The 19913-nt window shown below is 40.7% G+C and overlaps 1 protein-coding gene across 2 annotated transcripts in view; it reads right to left on the bottom strand.

Moving 5' to 3' along the window:
- Positions 1-10309: 10309 nt before the first annotated feature.
- Positions 10310-19913, bottom strand: part of RRAGC (Ras-related GTP binding C) — a 38359-nt gene continuing 28755 nt past the window's right edge. For both annotated transcript variants that reach the window (XM_011977688.1, XM_011977689.1), the window contains exons 7-8: positions 17002-17150; positions 10310-11830 (exon numbers count right to left, since the gene is read on the bottom strand). In XM_011977688.1, coding sequence (XP_011833078.1) covers positions 11679-11830; positions 17002-17150 — 301 coding nt within the window. In that variant the 3' untranslated portion in view covers positions 10310-11678. The remainder of the gene's footprint in view (positions 11831-17001; positions 17151-19913) is intronic.

Raw genomic sequence — 19913 nt, 5'->3', positions numbered from 1 at the left:
AAGCACACCCTGTGATGTTCACACCATGCTGAAATTGCCTAACGACACATTTCTCAGAATGTATCCCCGTCATTAAGCAACACGTGACTGTAGTTTGGGATGGGTCTGGTATCACTATTTTTTTTTTACTTACCCCAAGTGGTTCTAATGTGCAACTACGGTTAAGAACCACTATAGACATGTAATAAAACAACACCAGAAACTGCACAGACCACGCTCAGAGGATTGGAAGAGCTGATCAGGTTCTGACGGAGAGCTACAGCCAGGCCAGATGAGAGTGCACAAAAGGGCACTTGGATATTTTGCAGACTGCAGTCAATAAACTTGGGTCCTTGCTCTCAGTCCAAGACCGTTTTCTACGACATATTAAAACCAATAAACATCTCCTCCTCCTATCCCCTTCAATTTTTATAGGATTTTTAAAAATGCAAATATGTATATTGTTAATTATAAAAAGGATACATATTCATTCACTGTAGAAAAATTGGAAAACACTGTTAATACGGTTTAAAAAAAAGTAATGAGATGTTTCAAATCTATATTATTTTAAAGACGTACAAGAATCAATCTATTTAAGAATGTCCTAAAATTGATTGTTAAAGCATGTATGAAAGATCCTGTTCTTGTATTCTCATCAACATCGAATATCATCCTTTGAAACAAATGCCCATTTGATAAAGAGAAAGGGAAGCTTATTATTTTAATGTTCATTTCTTCTATTATTAGTGAGGTTTTATCGGTTTTCATGGTTTTGGCCTCTTCTACTTTGTTCGTGTCACACACTAATATCTTTCCCTCATTTCGTTTTAGAATGTATTTTTTACTGGTTTGTAAAATTGTATAAAAAATATTAACTTTCAGACTGGGCGCAGGGGCTTACGCCTGTAATCCCGTCACTTTGGGAGGCCAAGGTGGGTGGATCACCTGAGGTCAGGAGTTTGAGACCAGCCTGGCCAACGTGGTGAAACCCAGTCTCTACTAAAAATACAAAAAATTAGCAAAGTGTGGTGGCGGGTGCCTGTAATCCCAGGTACTTGGGAGGCTGAGGAAGAAGAATCACTTGAACCTGGGAGGTGGAGGTTGCACTGAGCTGAGATCACACCATTCCACCCCAACCTGGGCAACGAGAGGGAAACTCCGTCTCGAAAATAAATAAACGAATAAATAAATTTCTCTGTTATACATAATAAGCATGTTTCCTAGTTTCTCTTGTTTCATTTAATAGTACATTTCGACAGAAAAAATCTGTTCATTCTAGGTGTGCAAAGTCATACACACACCAGAATTTGTTGTTAAATTGCCTCTAATGTTTATCCTCTTTATTCTCCTGATGTGTTGATACGTGTAGGGCTTGGAGTCAGAAGGTCAGCACTCATCAGCTTACCAGCTGTGTGATTTAGGGCAAGCCACTTCACGTCTCTGAGCCTCCGTTCTCCCTCATCTGCATCCTAACTTCTGTCAGGTTGAAATTCAGTCAGCAGTATAATGGCAAGGACTTTGCTCTCTTGTTCACTGATAGATCCCGGGAACCTAGAACACAGCCTTGTGTCCAGCAAGCACTCAATAAGTATTTGTTGAATGAATGAATAAGCATCTGGCTTGGACCCTAGCCTCACTGTCATCCACAGCAAGCCCAGCAACCACTGCCCGTGAGCAGCCTTAAACGGATCACAAGCTGTGTCTCCCAGTCATGTTGTTTACATTTTCCCCATTCTTCCCCAGCACAGTGAAGCCTGTACTGAGTGTATAGTATGAAGTCAGCCCTGTGCTGGGCACCCCTAGTGGATAAAAAGAGGTCCAGCAAATACACAGACCCTGCCCTTCAGCCTAGTGACTTGACTGGCAGAATTTCATTAAATATACAGAATAATTGAAAAAGAAATGAATGGGCCAAAATGTGGGCCAGGAATCTTCAAAATGTTGGGGCTCAGAGCACGATACCCTGAAGTATGGTGCCTGGACATGCTGAATACTTTGAACTGAAGGAAAGAGGCTCAGAATTCTCTTTCTGATCTTCTCCTGCTCTTCCTTCTCCTGCTCCCATTTTTACCTAAAGGCAGGCCATAAAACTGAAATTCTGGCTGGGCATGGTAGCTCATGTCTGTAATCCTAGCATTCTGATCCCAGGAGTTTTGAGACCAGCCTGGGCAACAAGGCAAAACCCCGTCTCTACTAAAAACACAAAACAAAATTAGCTGGGCGTAGTGGCACTGCCTGTGTTCCAGCTACTCAGGAGGCTGAGGTGGGAGGCTCCCTTGAGCACGGGAGGCAGAGGTTGCAATGAACCGAGATCACGCTGCTGCACTCCAGCCTGGGTGACAGAGCAAGGCTCTGTCTAAAAAAAAAAAAAAAAAAAAAAGAGCCAAGAAACAAAAAACTGGAATTCCTCTTCCCCGAGTTAGGTCACAGCAACTAGAACCCCACTCTCCCAAAGCCAGTCATAAAACCTGTGATATTACTCTAACCTTTTCCCCCTTTCTAAGAGCTAACCAGAAGGAAATTCTGTGACCTACCTTGTCTCATAGTAGGTCTTAAGACCTCATTCCGGAAGATGTCCTGCCCTATACTCTGGAGGAAGGAGTGCTGCATAGAAAGGTCAAGAAGAATCTGGGCAGAACTTGCAGGGTCTCCCCCTTCAGTCTGTTACCATGAGGTCTTACCCTCCATGTCCAATTCCATTTCTACACGGCTGTCCATTCTTCATCTACTTGAAGCATAAAAATGGACAGTTTTCCCTGGGTCTCTGGTTTTCGTTTCTAAAGGCTCCCATGTCATGTAAAACATTATTTCTTTCTTTTTTTTTTTTTGAGACAAAGTTTCACTCTTGTCACCTAGACTTGTGTGCAACAGTGCAATCTCGGCTCACTGCAACCTCCGCCTCCTGGGTTCAAGCGATTCTCCTGCCTCAGCCTCCCTAGTAGCTGCAATTACAGGCGCCCACCATCAAGCCTGGCTAATTTTTTGTATTTTTCGTAGAGACGGGGTTTCACCATGTTGGTCAGGCTGGTCTCGAACTCCTGACCTCAGGTGATCCACCCTCTTCGGCCTCCCAAAGTGGTGGGATTACAGACATGAGCCACCACGCCCAGCCCATGTCATATAAAACTTTAAATAAATCTATTAGGCTTTTCTCCTGTTAACCTGTCTTTTTTTTCTTTCTTGTCTTGCTGTATAGTGCTGATCCTGTTAACCTGTCTTTGTCAGTTTCACTAGACCTGGCCAGGAACCCTCAGAGGGCTGAGGAAACTTTCCCTCCCCTCCACTGAGGAATGCCATTAAGAAGGGAGATGCCGAGTCGGGGAATGCTCGTTACAGAAGGGACCTGCCAGGGGACTCGAAGGACAGTGACCCTCAGACACACAGAGAAGAGGAAGCTGGTAGGCTAGAAGGGGGAAACTAATGAGATAGGCTTATTTTTCCTCCCAAAACCATTGGCTTCATGTTCTACTTGACCACAAGACAATTACGTTTTATATTCATGATTTCCCTCACCCAGACTATTTTACTTGCTCATTGACACTTGTACCATATGCCAATGTATCGGTTTCAAGAAAAGCTCTCCTTTTATAGTTTTTACATATATAAGGGGCAGAATTGGAAATCCTAGGGAAAAAAAATGTGAAATCCAGAACATGCAGCCAAGTCCAATTTTGCATTTCTGTTCTAAATAAGCCTCCTGAGTGGCTTATGCTCGGATTCACAACTGGTTCCTCACCTTTTTGGAAACTGAAAAGGCCAGGTTCTCTCTGTCCAGTTGGTACATGTAATTTTGCACACAAATTCAAGGGCTCTTAAAACCTCTGTAACCCGCCCACGGACTCCTAAGATAGTTCAGTGATCTCCTCGCATGAGAAGTTCACTCTGACGAGTATCCAATAAACCCGACTTCAAATTCTGTAATCACTATAAATCTCTTTTGCCTAAGAAACATTATTTCTTTCTAGTATTTTACAACTGGTCACAAAAACTGGATCTTTCTGGTTCATTCATCCAGTACCTGCCTGAGCTCCTAGCCAAGAATCATGACCCATAGAGTATGTTAGTGTGTAACTTAGGGTAACACTAGCCATTATAATAAATAAAGCCCATAATCTCAAAGGCTTAACACCAGAGACATCTATGCACTGCTTATCAGTCCAATGCAAGTGTTTCTGGTCAGCAGGTGAACCTTCCACTGTGTGATCCAGGAATCCAGGTTCCTTCCATGTCAAGGCTCTGCATTTTCAAGTGTTTCTGTGCTCATCTGCAGTGATCTAGTAGAAGGGAAAAAAACATGGAGGATCATACCTGAGATGATTATATGGGCTACGCCTAGAAATAGAATACATCACTTCCACTCACATTCCATTGGTAGAACTCACATAGCCATCCCTAATTGCAAGGGTGACTGGAAATATCCCTATGCCCAAGGAGAAGAAAGCTTATTCTGCCTCTGCCACAACGGGTGTGTACAGCTACTCTTAGAAAGTTCTGGGATAAGCTGCTCAGAGTCCCAATGTAGCATTTTCCCTCCTTCCTTCTTCCTTCCTTCCTGGCAGCCTCTAAGAAGCTCTGTTACTATCAGGAAGGCAGATCTTTGCTCTAGCATCAGACATATGGGACTTCAATTCCAAACTATGCCAATAAAACTAGCAATATGTTCCTGCAGGTTCTCTGTGCCTCAGTTTTCTCATCTGTAAGATGGACCACAACAATAGCTCCAACCTCATTACAGTGGATGGATTAGATGAGAAGGCACAAGTAAGGCTCTTAGCACAATGGCCGGCAAGGTCTAAGCTCTCAAATATTAAGATACTCATGCTACTGCTAAATCATAATTTTAATTAAACTAGTACAATTATTAGTATAGGCTAGCCCAAATTTTTTAAAAGAAGAAAAGGATCTAAGAGATAAGCATTGAGGCTCCTGTGAGAGTTGAGATAAAATATGGTAAGGGGTAACATGAAAATAATACTAGTTAAACAGCACTTTTTTGACCATTATTTTGGATCTGAAAGAAATCAAGAATAAATGAAGGACTTGATACTTTGGAAGAGGAGAGTCAAGGACCTATAGAGGCAGGTCCAGATCTCCACTGTGTGGCCCAGATCTCCATCTGGAAGGCCTTTCAAGGTCACTAACATCCCAGGCAAAATCTAGGAGAATCTGTCTCCTTTTCCAGATTCCAGGCACAGAAACCTGAAGGATAAAAACAAATTAGAGACCTTAACTTCATTTCAACAAATAAGAGACATTTCAGTGGTGAGCATTCCTCCCTCTCTACCTGGTTTCCTTCTCATTGCAGGAATCATTCTAACTTCTGTTCCAGCTGTCTTCCTTCCATTGACTGACCAAGGCCCTCCCTAAGGCCCAGTTCTGCCTCCCACCCCACCCTGCTCCCGCTCAGTATGCCAAAGCGATGTCTAACTCAGTCCTCTTGCCTTTCATCCAGCCTCAACACTCTAGTAGTCCAGAAAACATTTCCATGGAGATCCTGTGGCCCCTGACCCTAATGAGTTTCTTTTTGCCAGATAGCCTGCCTTTCTCAATTGTCCCATTCCCATCAATAGAAAGCCACAGGGGTCATGTGAGGAAATAGTCCAAGAAGCCTCCGTGCTAGACATCTAGCCAGGAAGAGCTACAGTGCAGCAGAAGAAAAGAATCCTCCAAGCATGGAAATGGCCAACAGCTCCCTTTCCAAAGTCAAGACAAGTATTCGAGAAATGTTTGGTAGAGTTATAAGCGTATTTCTCAGTTCATCTTCCAAAGCTGTAGAGGCAGTACCTTTTCTGGGAAAAAGCCTGAGTACAGAGCATGCCAGCACTGCTTTTCAGAGAAAGATAGGCCCCGTCTGCAGGTGCATTACCTGGGACACAAAGTCTGCATGCCAATTTGCATGGAGATAAGAGAGAGGACATGGAAAGAAAGGAAGGAATATTCACAATTTACTAAAATGTGTGTGCTAGCACCTCTTTTTTAAAGAAAAGCGAAAAGAATATTGTAGAAAATTAATATTCCATTTTTATATTTCAAGTTTCTGTCTGTTCTGCAGGTTATGTTGTAATAAACCAAATTAATTGTCTCCCACGTGACTTCTCATATTTTATCACTCCAGGCTGGGCGTGGTGGCTCACGGCATTCTGGGAGGCCGAGGCGGGCAGATCACTTGAAGTTAAGAGTTCGAGACCAGCCTGGCCAACATGGTGAAACCCCATCTCTACTAAAAGCACAAAACATTAGCCAGGCGTGGTGGTGCACACCTGTAATCCCAGCTACTCGGAAGGCTGAGGCAGGAGAACTGCTTGAATCCAGGAGGTGGAGGTGCAGTGAGCTGAGATCACATCACTGCACTCCATCCTGGGCTACAGAGTGAGACTCCATCTCAAAACAAAACACACAAACAACAACTATATATATATATACACACACACACACACACACACACACACATATATATATAGTTATTGATCACTTCAGTTCAAAAGATGCGTTTTAAAGTGTAAGAATCTTAACGTGGAAGTTGCAGCACTTTGTGGGCAACACGTTGGTAGTAACTGGCACTTTCAAGTGTGGGGAGGAACAACTAGTTTCCTGCCATTCAGTTCCTCATTGTAACTGTCCTTTGCAATTTTCTCAATTATATTTTAAACAGGTCTGAAGATGCACTGGTGTATCTAGTTCTTTTTACATTAAAATTTGTCTTAGCAAAGTCACAGCTGGGGCTCGTGAAGAGATTACATGGCTCTAGAAGAAAGAAAAACAAGCTGGGAGCAATGCCTCACACCTGTAATCCCAGCACTTTGGGAAGCTGAGGCAGGGGAGGACTGCCTGATCCCAGGAGTTTGAGACCAGCCTGGGCAACACAGAGAGACCCTCATCTCTACATTTAAAACAGAAAATTAGTCAGGCATTGTGGTGCATGCCTCTAGTGCCAGCTATTCAGGAGGCTGAGGCAGGAGGATCGCTTGAGCCTGGGAGGTTGAGGCTGCAGGAGGCTATGATCGTGCCACTGCACTGCAGCCTGTATGACAGAGTAAGACCCTGTCTCAAAAAAAAAGAAAAGAAAAAATAAGTATCCATGGAAGGATAAGGTTCTGCAGCCTTTTCCTTTGCCATATTTTCTCTCTCAACCATAAGTGTGAAATAATTTCAACAAACCTCATTTGACACAAAGAAAAGTGGTGAAAACAGATATTTTAATTCAAATATGTGGCATTTCCTTCCATGGGAGTCTTGAAGAGCACACACATTTACAACAGATGGATTAGAAGAGGAAGCAAGAAGTTCTGCTATAGGAATGTGGCTAGAGCTGTCTTAAGGCCTTTTTGTAACTCATAATCCATAAAGCAAATGATGTTAATGACCTTTGTTTTACCCAACCCCCTCACTAAAAAGTGAAAATCATCAACTGTTCCACTTCCAATAAAATGTCTCAAATCAGTCCTGAATATTATCCCACGGCAAATACTTCAGGAATTCTTTGGATCTGTAAGTTAGGTGTGCACTTGGGTGATATGGGCAATACATACTTTCAGGACAGAGCATACATGCAGAAGCCAGAAAGCAAGAAGCTTGTTTAAATAATACAACACCGCCACCTAGAGGCCTCACACTAAGGACTTAGACACCATCACCAAACAGGCTGAAAACGTAGACAAGCTACCTGTGCTTCGCAGCACAGCTGGCTTAAATGAGTAGAGATATTGAGGAAATGTTATAGAGTAAATATGCTTCCCGCTCACTACCTACAAAGACAAGGAACCAGTCTGGTGATGGTTGTATTAAGATATTTGGAAAACAGTGTAAAAATCATACTTCCAATCCCATGAAAACATTTCAAAACAGTGTGAATTTATTACACACTGATTGAATATGCATTTAATGTGTCAAATAAACCTAGGAACATGGGATATATAAACCAAGGTAAACAGGCTTCCTTATTGCAGGTCTTCTCAGAACCTTTCATATTTGACTGTAGGTAGTGAATCTCCAAAGAGAGACTGCAGAATGCAAGTTTCCAAAACTTAACTAAGGAATTCTTTTTTTTCTTTTTTTTTTTTTTCCAAAACACACCAGCGAGCAAACTCCCCCATCCTACTAGGAAAGGAAGGTCGAGCGGTAGTGTGCAGCTGCAGGTTATGGAATCAACCCGCATGGGTTCCCATTCTAACTCCACCACTTTACAAATGAGCTGTTCTGTATCTATTTCCCCATCTGTAGCACAGGAATGTAACACCTACTTCCCAAGAGTTGCGAAGATTACAAGGTAATACATGTAAACCACCTAAAATAATTAGTGGTGGTTGGCTATCCCCCCTCATGTCCTTCTTGGATGTTATTTGTATCCAAAGTCTCCTAATGTACAGTTCCGGAAAGCTATTAACAAACAACACTCGCCTGGCACGGTGGCTCACGCCTGTAATCCCAGCACTTTGGGAGGCTGAGGCGGGTGGATCACCTGAGCTCGGGAGTTCGAGACCAGCCTGGCCAACATGGAGAAACCCTGTCTCTACCAAAAAAGTACAAAATTAGCCGGGCGCATGCCTGTAATCTCAGTTCCTCAAGAGCCTGAGGCAGGAGAATCGCTTGAATCCAGGAGGTGAAGGTTGCGGCGAGCCAAGATCGCACCATTGCACTCCAGCCTGGGCGACAAGAGCAAAACTTTGTCTCAAAAAATAAATAAATAAATAAACAACACTCCAGTTATGCCCAACTGCTGTCCGCATTCCCTTTACAGACCATGTTCCTTTGGGACTCATGAGAGGGACAGCGGGAGCATTTAAACTAACTAGCTTACTTACTAGCTTAGACAGAAAACAATGATATTAATCATCTCTTTTGAATAACTGGAAGGGCTTTCAGCATTTGCAAAACAAAGGACAGAGATCCTTACCAAAGTCCAAAATTCACACACAGTGCTTTCTCCAACAATGCTTGAATTTACCTTTTAAATCATTTCTCCACACAGAACTCAAGATGTAGAAGGTAAATTAACAAAACTCCCAAATACCTCCAGCATTCGATATTGAGACATTATATACACGCATATATGTATGTGTATATATGAATGTGAACGGGAGAGGTGGTGGTATGGGAAATAGCTAAAATACCTTGCTGCTTAAGACTTTAAGGTTTTTTTTTAACCATCTGTCCTAGTTCTCTTTGAAGTAGACTGGTAGAGATCAACATCCACTGGGATGCAAAACATTTCAAGCAAAACCTTGATCATTTTATTCTCCCGTTTTCTTCATCCTGAGTTGTCTCCTTTCACATTTACTTTCTATTTCATAATTAAGGATTTCTCCTTAATCACTAACTGAATTTATAATTTTCAGTAATAGGAAAACCTAACATTTATTGGGCATCTACGTACCACATACATCTTGAAGCATTCTCTCCGTTTAACCAATGGGAGCCTAAGGCTGGAGGCTGCAAGTAGAGGCACGCAACGCTGGGCTGCCAGGCCTGGAGGACAAGCCCTGTTTTGCCACTAACTAGATCTATGATGAGGCTGGCCACCCTTAGTGCACCCTTGACAGTGCCAGTTCACACCTGCTGCTCAGGCATCCTTACTAGTGGCATCTCTTCCACTCTAAACAGTATCTGGAATTTAAGTTATACAGTCCTCCTAGCTATAGCCTCAACACGGCTCCTTATCCCTCTGCACCTGTTTCCAAAATCTGAAAAAGGAGACAGGATTAGATAGTTTCACAGGAGTTTTTTCAAGCTGTTTCTGTGATTTCCATTTCGGAATTACAACAGCTTCTAAAGTAGTCTAATTATGAAATGTAAAGATCTTTCAATCTGTCTTCCTCCCACTGATAAATTAATGTCTATTTTTCTCTGATTAGTTTAGACCCAACCTAACTACATGTTTGTATAGACAAACAATGATTTAACAGATATTTAAGAGTCCATGAGCATGTCAGCAACTGGAGGAAAACGGAAAACAAGCTGGAATCGGTAGAATTGTTTAAGTGTGTGTTACTTCACTCATCTCCTCACTCCTTCCTAGCTTGGATAAAGTGCATTAATGATGCCAGGACCAGGATACTCCCCACCATGTGTGAGATTTGCAGATATGAAACGCCCAACCAAAAACATGTTCACCTGAGCTTAGATTTACTACCCTAAAGCAGAAATGGGCCAGGGGAGATACCTGAACACAAGGCCATGAAATTCCCACATCGGGATAGAACTTGAAGCTCTGACACATAAGAAAACGTTAACCACATGAAGCAGCAAAAGAAATGGATGAAAAAATGGCAAAGTGGGACAACCCAACGTTCTGCCACCACCCTCTCATACCTCAGGCAAGGAGAAAAACTGATTTTGGAGTAAATACATTTATTGATACCCATTTCATATATAGTTCAATGAAATAATCTATAAATATAAAAAGCATTTTTCTTTTGGATATCACCATGGTCCATGTAAATACTCAACAGTCAGAATCATCTGCAGGAAGCACTCCAAGTCACACTGTTAGGTTTACAGACCTGAATATACATATTGCATTAAACAGTGGCACTTATGTACTCAAGTGGTCCAGTGGCTTTGGAAAATATGACTACTGGGCATGTGGAAGAGAAATAATGTGTCAGGTTTAAATCAATGGAAAGGGTATCAACCATCAACAAAAGCAACAATTATGAATTAATATCCTAGGCAAAGAAAGTACCACAGTTGACACTTGGTGTCAGAATACTGGAGACAAAGTATGTAAAACAATGCCGGTTGCAGCACCACGTGCTCACTCCAACTCCCAGTGGACAGTCCCCCAGTGCCTTAGGGTCACTTGTGGTCAACAAAATGCAATGAAGAAGCTCGATAGCTTAGAATAAAAGGTCTGTAGAGGCTGATATCAAGATTAAAGTAAGCTAAACATTTCAGTGACATAATGAGTTTCTCCCCTAGAAGGGGACTGTGGGAAAAACTTTTAATTCCCTTTGTTACACTGAGCATGATCATTTATCTAATGCAGAAGAAAGAACCCAGATATCTGGTACCCAGAACATAGGTGCAAAAATTTTCTTCCATTTCGAAGTTTTTTCAACACTTCCGAGGGAACTAATGCAACCACTGTTGAGCCTTGCTCTCCACCTGATGCAGCATAAAATTTTCTCTCATTTCTTCAATACAGGAATGTCTTGCTGCAGACTATGTGTCTTCTGAGTTAGCAAGCAAATGCATTTAAAAGGTCTTAGTTGTGCAATGTCCAAAACTGAAATCTGAGAGGCAGTGTTAGAACTTAAGCAAGGCAGAATTTTTAGAGTCTACTCAAATGAAAGCCTAAGTGAAGCATATAAAAATTCAGTCTTTTCTATTATTTTCAACTGGAATTGATGGCAACATTCCCTGGTAAGGATGGGTAACTGGTGTCATATAACTCCAGGTCCAAAATATCCCAACTACGTAAAGTGGACCCAAAAGAGGAGAAATACACACTTGAGTTCTGTGGTCTCCAGAAATTTTTTTTTTTTTTTTTTTTTTTTGCCATTTTCAAAAAAGAAATAGTAGCTTCAGTTGTACACCACCAGTTGAAGGGGTTTTCATCCAAATGAGAAACTCTACCCCTTGTCTCTAGTGGAACAGGCACCAGATTCCCACAAGCGGCAGCTCTCATGTCCTGTAGCACGTGGCATCCGACCCTGGAGTGAAGAGTAAGCTGGCACAGAGCCCCAACGCTGGGATTCAGACTAGATGGCGTTTCGTGGTGTGCCATTGTGTGTCAGCGCTTTCAGACTGGAGGCACTAGTCTGGTGACCACAGCTCCTGTGAGAAGTCACACCCACCTCAAAAACCTCATGAATAGCTTTTCGGAAACAGTGGAAGTTGTAGTCTATTAAACCTGCAGGAAGGAAAAAGAAAAGAACGCCTCCTGAACTGTCAATTGTGAAATTTTATATTTGGGTTTGCAGCCAAAAATAACTCGGATAAACACTGGGTGGAAATTCTTAAGCCTCCAAACTAGATAGCAACCTTTTCAATCGTAAGAACAGCTGGTCATCACATATATCCACCATCATAACATTCTGCTAGACAACAAATGCAATTAGACCATTACCTTGGCCAAATGAATACCTCTGGCATCCAAGTTTCAAATCACTCAATTCACATTCAAGAAAAGTAAAATATTCAAATATACTGTGTGGCCTGCTTGAACATAGTGTGATCTTTCAATAATTTATATTTGATTTGATGAAAGTCATTAAATACTTATTGAACAGCACGATAGAGGGTACAATATGTCAAAGGAAACAGCAGATATGGTCCATGCCTTCCAGACAGGATATGCTAGCTGGGGCATAAAGCCAAACTACAAGAAACAAACCAAAACAATCTGGTGTCAAATTGACTACAACTGTGAAGGAAATCCAAAGGAAAAGCCAAGTGCAGGGCAAAGTAATCAACTGAAAACTTCAGGGACAAGAAAGAACTTTGGGAACACAGACACGATTTAATTAGGCGGAAAGGGGGAACAAAATCACAAGAAAACTGCAGGGACCTGGCAATGAGAGCACAGCACAGGCGGAAGACAGGAAAAAAAACGGTCTGACTGGAGAGTGGGACATCAGAGAACTCTTGGTAGGAAATACTAAGAATCAGGTCTGAATAAGCAGGTTACAACCAAATTAAGGTGGACTTTCAGCCTCAGAAAAGAAACAAACTATAAAAGACAAGTTTTGATCAATTCAACTACATTAAAATTTATTTCTGTGCCAAATGTAAAATAGACAATCAAGGAAATTTGAACACTGGCCAGATAGTTGATGATATCATTTAATCACTGTTAATTTTGTCGTTTATTGTTTTAAAAACCACTACCTTTTAGAGATACCTACTGAAACCTGTAGAGACAAAATGATTTCATGTCAGGCCTTTGCTCCAAAATAATCTAGTAGGGAAAGTGGTATAAATATGAAACACAATTAGCTATAATTTTGATAACTACTGAATCTGGGCAAATGATTAAAAGGCTTTTATTATACTGTTTTCTCTACTTTTTTACATATTTGACAGTTTCCACAATAAAATTAAAAAGCTTAATAATCTATAATAACTGAGAAGCTGTCCAGGAAACATGATTGAAGTGTGTCCGTGGATGAGGGCTGAACCAAGGAGCTGAATGCATAGAGATTCCTTGTGCTGTCCTACCTTTGTGTACACCTGAAAATTCCCATAAACAAAAGTTAATTTTTTTTTTTTAGAGATAGGGTCTCACTTTGACACCCAGGCTGGAGTGCAGTGGTGCAACCATACCTCACTGTAACCTCAAACTCCTGTGCTCAAGTAATCCTCATGCCTCAGCCTCCTGAGTAGATGGGACTACAGGTGCGAGCCACCACACCCAACTAACTTTTTAATTTTTTGGTAGAGACAGAGTCTTGCTATCTTGCCCAAGCTGGTCTGGAACTCCTGAGCTCAAGCGTCCTCCCACCTCAGCCTTCCAAAGCACTGAGATTACAGGTGTGAGTCACCACACCCGGTCTAAAAAAAATTTTTTTAAGATTAAAATGGTTAGGAGCAGGCCACAAGTGATGCACACATGTAATCCCAGCTACTTGAGAGGCTGAGGTGTGAAGACTGCTTGAGCTCAGGAGTTCAAGACCAGCCTGAGCAACACAGCAAGACTCCCATCTCAAAATAAAAACACAAATAAAAAAATAAACTAACATAGAGAAAAATAAGGAACTGCTAACAATCAGTGCAAAAAAAGATAAATATACATTGAATAGGTAAAATGTGAAAGAAGAAACCTGAATAGCCATGAAAAGGTACTTGCCATGAAAAGACACTTGCTCTAACCAGTAATTTAAAAAGTAAAAATGAGAATCAAATAAGATACCCTTTCACACCTACCAGATTGATAATAATTAAACAGTCTGACAATACCAAGCATTACTAAGGATAAGAAGCGATAAGAACTTCCATAGACCAGTGCCAGCCAGGGGTAAAAATGGTAAAGTCACTTTGGAGAGCTGTTTGGCAATATCTTTATTAGTCAAAGACATATGTACTCTTATAAATTCCACTCCTAAATGCATACCCTAGAGAAATTCTCCACATGTGCAAAGGCAAACTTGTTCATGAGCATTTGTTACAGATTTGTAATTTTTAAAATAATCCAAATGTCCAGCAACAAGAAAACAAAATGTGGTATAGTCAACCCATAGAATACTATACGGCAGTGAAAAGGAATGAACTAGAACTATGTGTCATCAATTTGAACACATCTCAAAAACCACCTGAACGAAAAGAATCAAGCAAATTGCAGAAGACTACTTGTATTTTTATATCATTCATACAATACATATTCATACAATTCATACATACAATGGATATTCAAACAATATCCATTGTTTAAGGATAGACATGAAGTAAAAAAAAATAGGAAAAATAATATACATATAGCTCAAAGGAAGGGATTTCAATTGAGAAAAACACACAGAAGACTTCAACTGGCCAGGCCATTGGCTCTCATCTGTAATCCCAGCACTTTGGGAGACTGAGGGAAGAGGATTGCTTGAGGCAACGAGTTCAAGACCAGTCTGGGCAACATAGAGAGATCCTATCTCTAAAAAATTTTTTTTTAATTAGCCAGCATGGTAGCATGAGCCTATACTCCCAGCTACTCAGGAGGCTGAGGTGGGAGGATCTCTTCAGCCCAGGAGTTTGAGGCTACAGTGAATTATGATCATGCGGGGGCAATGGAGTGAGATTCTGTCTCCAAAAAAAAAAAAAAAAGGCTTTAATTGTATTTGTTATTTTAGTTCTTAAGTTGAAAGGTGAATATACATGTTTTGTTTTACCCAAAAGTTTGTGTACATCTGAACTATCCCATTAAAATCTCAGGTAGAAGAGGGAGGACTTGTTGCAGTAAATAACAGGGCTACTGTAGATCCTTGAGTAGTTAAATAATACAAATTTTCTGAAAACTAGTCTGTCTTTGGGATAAAAGATGATACATACTACACCCTCCACATATATGTCAACTACATGAATATTATCAAGTAAGAGACTACTGCAGCACCACTGGCCTGAAGCAATAAGAACCTGGAGTGGAATCACTGACAGTGACAATGGAAAGGAAACCCAAGAAACAGTTCCAAGAAACAAATGATCAGATTTGGTGAAAATTCAATATAAACAACACAGAAGAATAGAAAAAGGAGATCACAAAATCTCCTCTATGAAGCAATCTGCAAGCGCCCCTTCAGCAATCACACCACACAATTACCTAACTACAAGATATCTACGCTCGGACAGGAGAAACTCACGCGACCACTGACAGAAGTATGACAGCCAAGAAAGTCACAAAGCAGGAGAAATACTCGTCAACCAATGATTGACATGACGTTGAAGGTAACATTCACAATATTTAAGAAAGAATGTCTTACTAATACCTCCAAACATGGGACAAGAGCATGAGCCAAAGTCATAGCTGGAGATGTGAATTTTTCAATCACATAGAGAAGATTAACTGAAGCCATGTATTTGATGAGCTGACCTAGAAAATAAGCAAGCAGAAAGACTTGGCTCTGACAAACAGGACTGAGGGGAAAAAAAAACAGCCAGAAGAAACAGGAGAGGTGGTCGGGAAAACAAACACACAAAATATCCCAAGAATTCAGCTTCAGAGAAGCAAAGAGAGAAGAAAGTTTTCAGAAAGGAGGGAGTGACAAGATCACATGCTTAGAAGGATGAAAAGGCTGCAGAGTAAGAAAAGGCCACTGAATGCAGCAAGGAGGTAACCTGGTAACTTCTAAAAGTCTAGTTTCTACCATCAGAGTGAACAGGCAATATATAGAATGGGAGAATATTTTTACAATCTATCCATCTGACAAAGGGCTAATATCCAGAATCTACAAGGAACTTAAACAAATTTACAAGAAAAAAAAACAGCCCCATTAAAAAGTGGGCGAAGGATATGAACAGCCACTTCTCTAAAGAAGACACTTATGCAGCCAACAAATATATGAAAAAAAGCCCATCATCACTGGTCATTAGAGAAATCCAAATCAAAACCACCATGAGATACCATCTCACGCCAGTTAGAATGGCAATTATTAAAAAATCACAAAACAACAGATGCTGGAGAGGATGTGGAGAAACAGGAATGCTTTTACACTGTTGGTAGCAGTGTAAATTATTTCAACCATTGTGGAAGACACAATGTGGCAATTCCTCAAGGATCTAGAACCAGAAATACCATTTGACCCAGCAATCTCAAAGAATTATAAACCATCCTACTATAAAGACACATGCACACGTACATTATTTCAGCACTCTTTACAATAGCAAAGACTTGGAACAAACCCAAATGCCCATCAATGATAAACTGGATAAAGAAAATGTGGCACATATACACCATGGAATATTATGCAGCCACAAAAAAGGATGAGTTCATATCCTTTGCAGGGACATGGATGAAGCTGGAAACCATCATTCTCAGCAAACTAATACAGGAACAAAAAAACCAAATACTGCATGTTCTCACTCATAAGTGGGGAGCTGAACAATGAGAACACATGGACATAGCAAGGAGGACATCACACACCAGGGCCTGTCAGCGGGTGGGTGGCTGGGGGAGGGATAACATTAGGAGAAATACCTAACGTAGATGACGGGTCAATGAGTGCAGCAAGCCACGATGGCATGTATACACCTATGTAGCAAACCCGTGCATTCTGCACATGTATCCCAGAACTTAAACTATGAACAATAAATAAAAGTCTAGTTTCAGTAGACTTGTTCAGATGGAAGTCAAACTGCATTCAGTTAAACAGGTAATGAAAGCATCTGAAGGCAGAAAGGCTAGATTTAAAATGAAAGATCAAAAAAAGAAAAGAGAAAATCTGATCTATATATGGAAGGAAAGGGACAAAAGCAGTTTGAGCTTTTTTTTTTCTAATAGCTATTTGTCTAACACTGCAATTATTATTTTCTCTTGTTTTCAAGAACCTGAAAAGTTATGGCAAATAAATTAACATAAAAAACAGCTTTCTAAAATGCTATTACCTTTTCGTTCAAAGCTTTCTTCCCTTAGAATGCAGACCAGTGCCAAAAATTTAGTCACCTCCTTTAAATAAAGGACAGTTGTATTATTCAGCTTGATAATTGCCATAGATTCTTTGTCATAAGCACTTCCACTTCCATCTTCCTTTAACCTATTTTAAAAGAAAGTACTATTCATTACAGGTTTCCCATCTAGACATATGCCACATTTACTTTGCACAATGACATCCGCCAGTTTCCCAAATGTCTCTGGGAAATAATACTGGCTTAAATATATTGGGAGAGAGTGTTGTTAAGGTATAGCGTTCCTAAACACAGAATCTCGGGGACTCCTATTAAAAACAACAACTCCATACACATCCTTTAATATAGATAATCAGACATTTGGAGAAAAAGGTGCAAACATATGTATATCTTAACCAGGGAAATGACAACATTACCAACATCTCACTAAGTGGAGCTACTCACCACCTACACTGTGTTCCGTAAACCCAGCTGAGGTGTCTCCTCTCTTCACTGCCCTCAGGTCACAGGGCCCCTCTGGGACCTGCCGCCTCACTTAGATGAGCTCCTTCAAGGCACATTCTATATGCCAGGTCAATCACATTTTCACAGAACACATAGTTTTTGCTTCCTCACAAAAGCAAGAAAATACTTAAGACTAAACAAGAAGAGTCTCAGCTAGAGACTAGTAGGGACTATGTTGAAATTAACAACTTTTAAAAAAAGATATGGACTCAGAGTCTTTTCTGATGTACTTGCCTATAAAAATCTAAGGTTATCTAGCTATTGTTAGGAATTAAGAGTTGTCAAAAGTGCTTTTTTAAAAGTATTTGCCTTCAAAAACAAAAAAGGTGAGGGAAATAACACTAAAAAGAAAATGTCGGCTGGGCACAATGGCTCACGCCTGTAATCCCAGCACTTTGGGAGGTTGAGGTGGGCCGATCATCTGAGGTCAGGAGTTCAAGACTTGCCTGGCCAACATGGTGAAACCCCATCTCTACTAAAAAATACAAAAAAAAAAAAAATCCATTAGCCAGGCATGGTGGCGCACACCTGTAGTCCCAGCGACTTGGGAGGCTAAGGCAGGAGAATCACTTGAACCCAAGAGGCAGAGGTTGCAGTGAGCGGAGACTGTGCCACTGCACTCCAACCTGGGCAACAAGAGTGAAACTCTGTCTCAAGGAAAAAAAAAAAAAGGAAAAGAAAATGTCAGGAGTAATTGGTAATTTTCTTTGATAGCAAAACAATGTATCTTTTTTCTCCTATTTTCACTTTTCTATATTTTCCATGCAGTTTTTAATGAATAGGGGTGAGGCTTATTTTTAAAACTATTCCAAGCCTCACAATTTATGTTCTCATATGGTAGCATGAGCATAATGTCAAACAAAATTTGGGGTCTGCATGGTGGGTCATGCCTGTAATCCCAGCACTTTGAGAGGCTGAGGTGGGAGGAACACTTGAGCTTTGGAGTTCGAGACCAGCCTGGGCAACACAAGAACACACATACACACACACACAATTTTAAGGTGACAGAAATAACACTAAAACAGTTGTTAGTAGTTGACCTGAATAGTGGCTCTTTACTCCTATTTTCATTTCTCTATATTTTCAGTGTATTTTTTTTTTCACGAAGTGGGGGCTTATTTTTACTATTCTGAACCTTGCAGTTTACCTTCTTATACATTTCTTTGATCCTCACAACAACCCTGAGGACACAAATTATTACTATAGCCCTATTTAACCACATTATGTCCTTTCTGCAACAAGCGAAAGTAAACTACATAAATACAAAGAGGACTATGCCCATTGAAAAGATACAGAGGCCAGGCACATGGCGTACGCCTGTAATCTCAACACTTTGGGAGGCCAAGGAGGATCACTTTGGCCCTGGAGTTCAAAACCAGTCTGGGCAACAAAGTGAGACTCCATCTCTACAAGAATATCCAAAAGTTAGCCAGGTATGGCGGCACACGCTTGTGCTCCCGGCTACACAGGAGGCTGGAGGACAGCTTGAGCCCAGGAGGTCGAGGCTGCAGTGAGCTATGTTCACACTACTGCACTCCAGCTTGGGCAACAGAGTGAGACCCTATCTCAAAAAAAAAAAAAAGGGTAGGAACTGAAGTTCATTAAAAATAAAGTGATCTCCTGGCAAAGTCAGGACTCAAACTTAGGGTTTTTAACTCAATTCCATGCAGTTTCCAGTACCTTAACTACATAAAGTTAATCTGGGAAGGCAGAGTGGAGGGGAAATTAGTGTCATTTGCTTTTAAGAGTATAGAAGAAAACTACTTCCTTCTAATTGGAGAAGAGGAAGTTATAAGTGCTACATGTTCTCAGCTTATAGTTAAGATGTCCCATGCAGATCTTTTTCTGTGCCACATGGAAAGTGAGAACAAGAACTAACTCTGACAACAGGTTCCAACACAGACAACCCTGAAGATGATTCCCTAAACCAGTACCCATAGCCAGCAACTGTAAGAAACTATAAAGTTCCTAATGTCAAGCCAGCATACGATCTTGAATCACACACTAACACGAGAAAGAAATAAGAAAGGCACATTCTATTCAAAGTCTGGAGATTAGCGCGACTTGATTTGGCTGTGATTAATAAAATTAAGAATAAAAATATGTTAATGACCATAAAATGCTTACTCAGAATCTGTAAAGCAAAAGATCTACTTTCTACATTTATCTGTTTTAAGTTTTTAAGACTATTAGGAAAATATGCTTATCTGAATCTTAGTCAAAATAATGCCAAGACAGGCCAAGAGTGGTGGCTCATGCCTATAATCCCAGCATTTTGGGAGACCAAGGCGGAATACTGTTTGAGGCCAGGAGTTCAATACCAGCCTGGGCAACACTATGAGACCCTGTCTCTACAAAATATTAAACTTAGAAAAAAAAAAAAAAAA

This window comes from Mandrillus leucophaeus, unplaced genomic scaffold (assembly GCF_000951045.1).
Source record: "Mandrillus leucophaeus isolate KB7577 unplaced genomic scaffold, Mleu.le_1.0 Scaffold182, whole genome shotgun sequence".
Classification (NCBI taxonomy): Eukaryota; Metazoa; Chordata; class Mammalia; order Primates; family Cercopithecidae; genus Mandrillus; species Mandrillus leucophaeus.
This window is presented reverse-complemented; position numbering and strand designations above follow the sequence as displayed.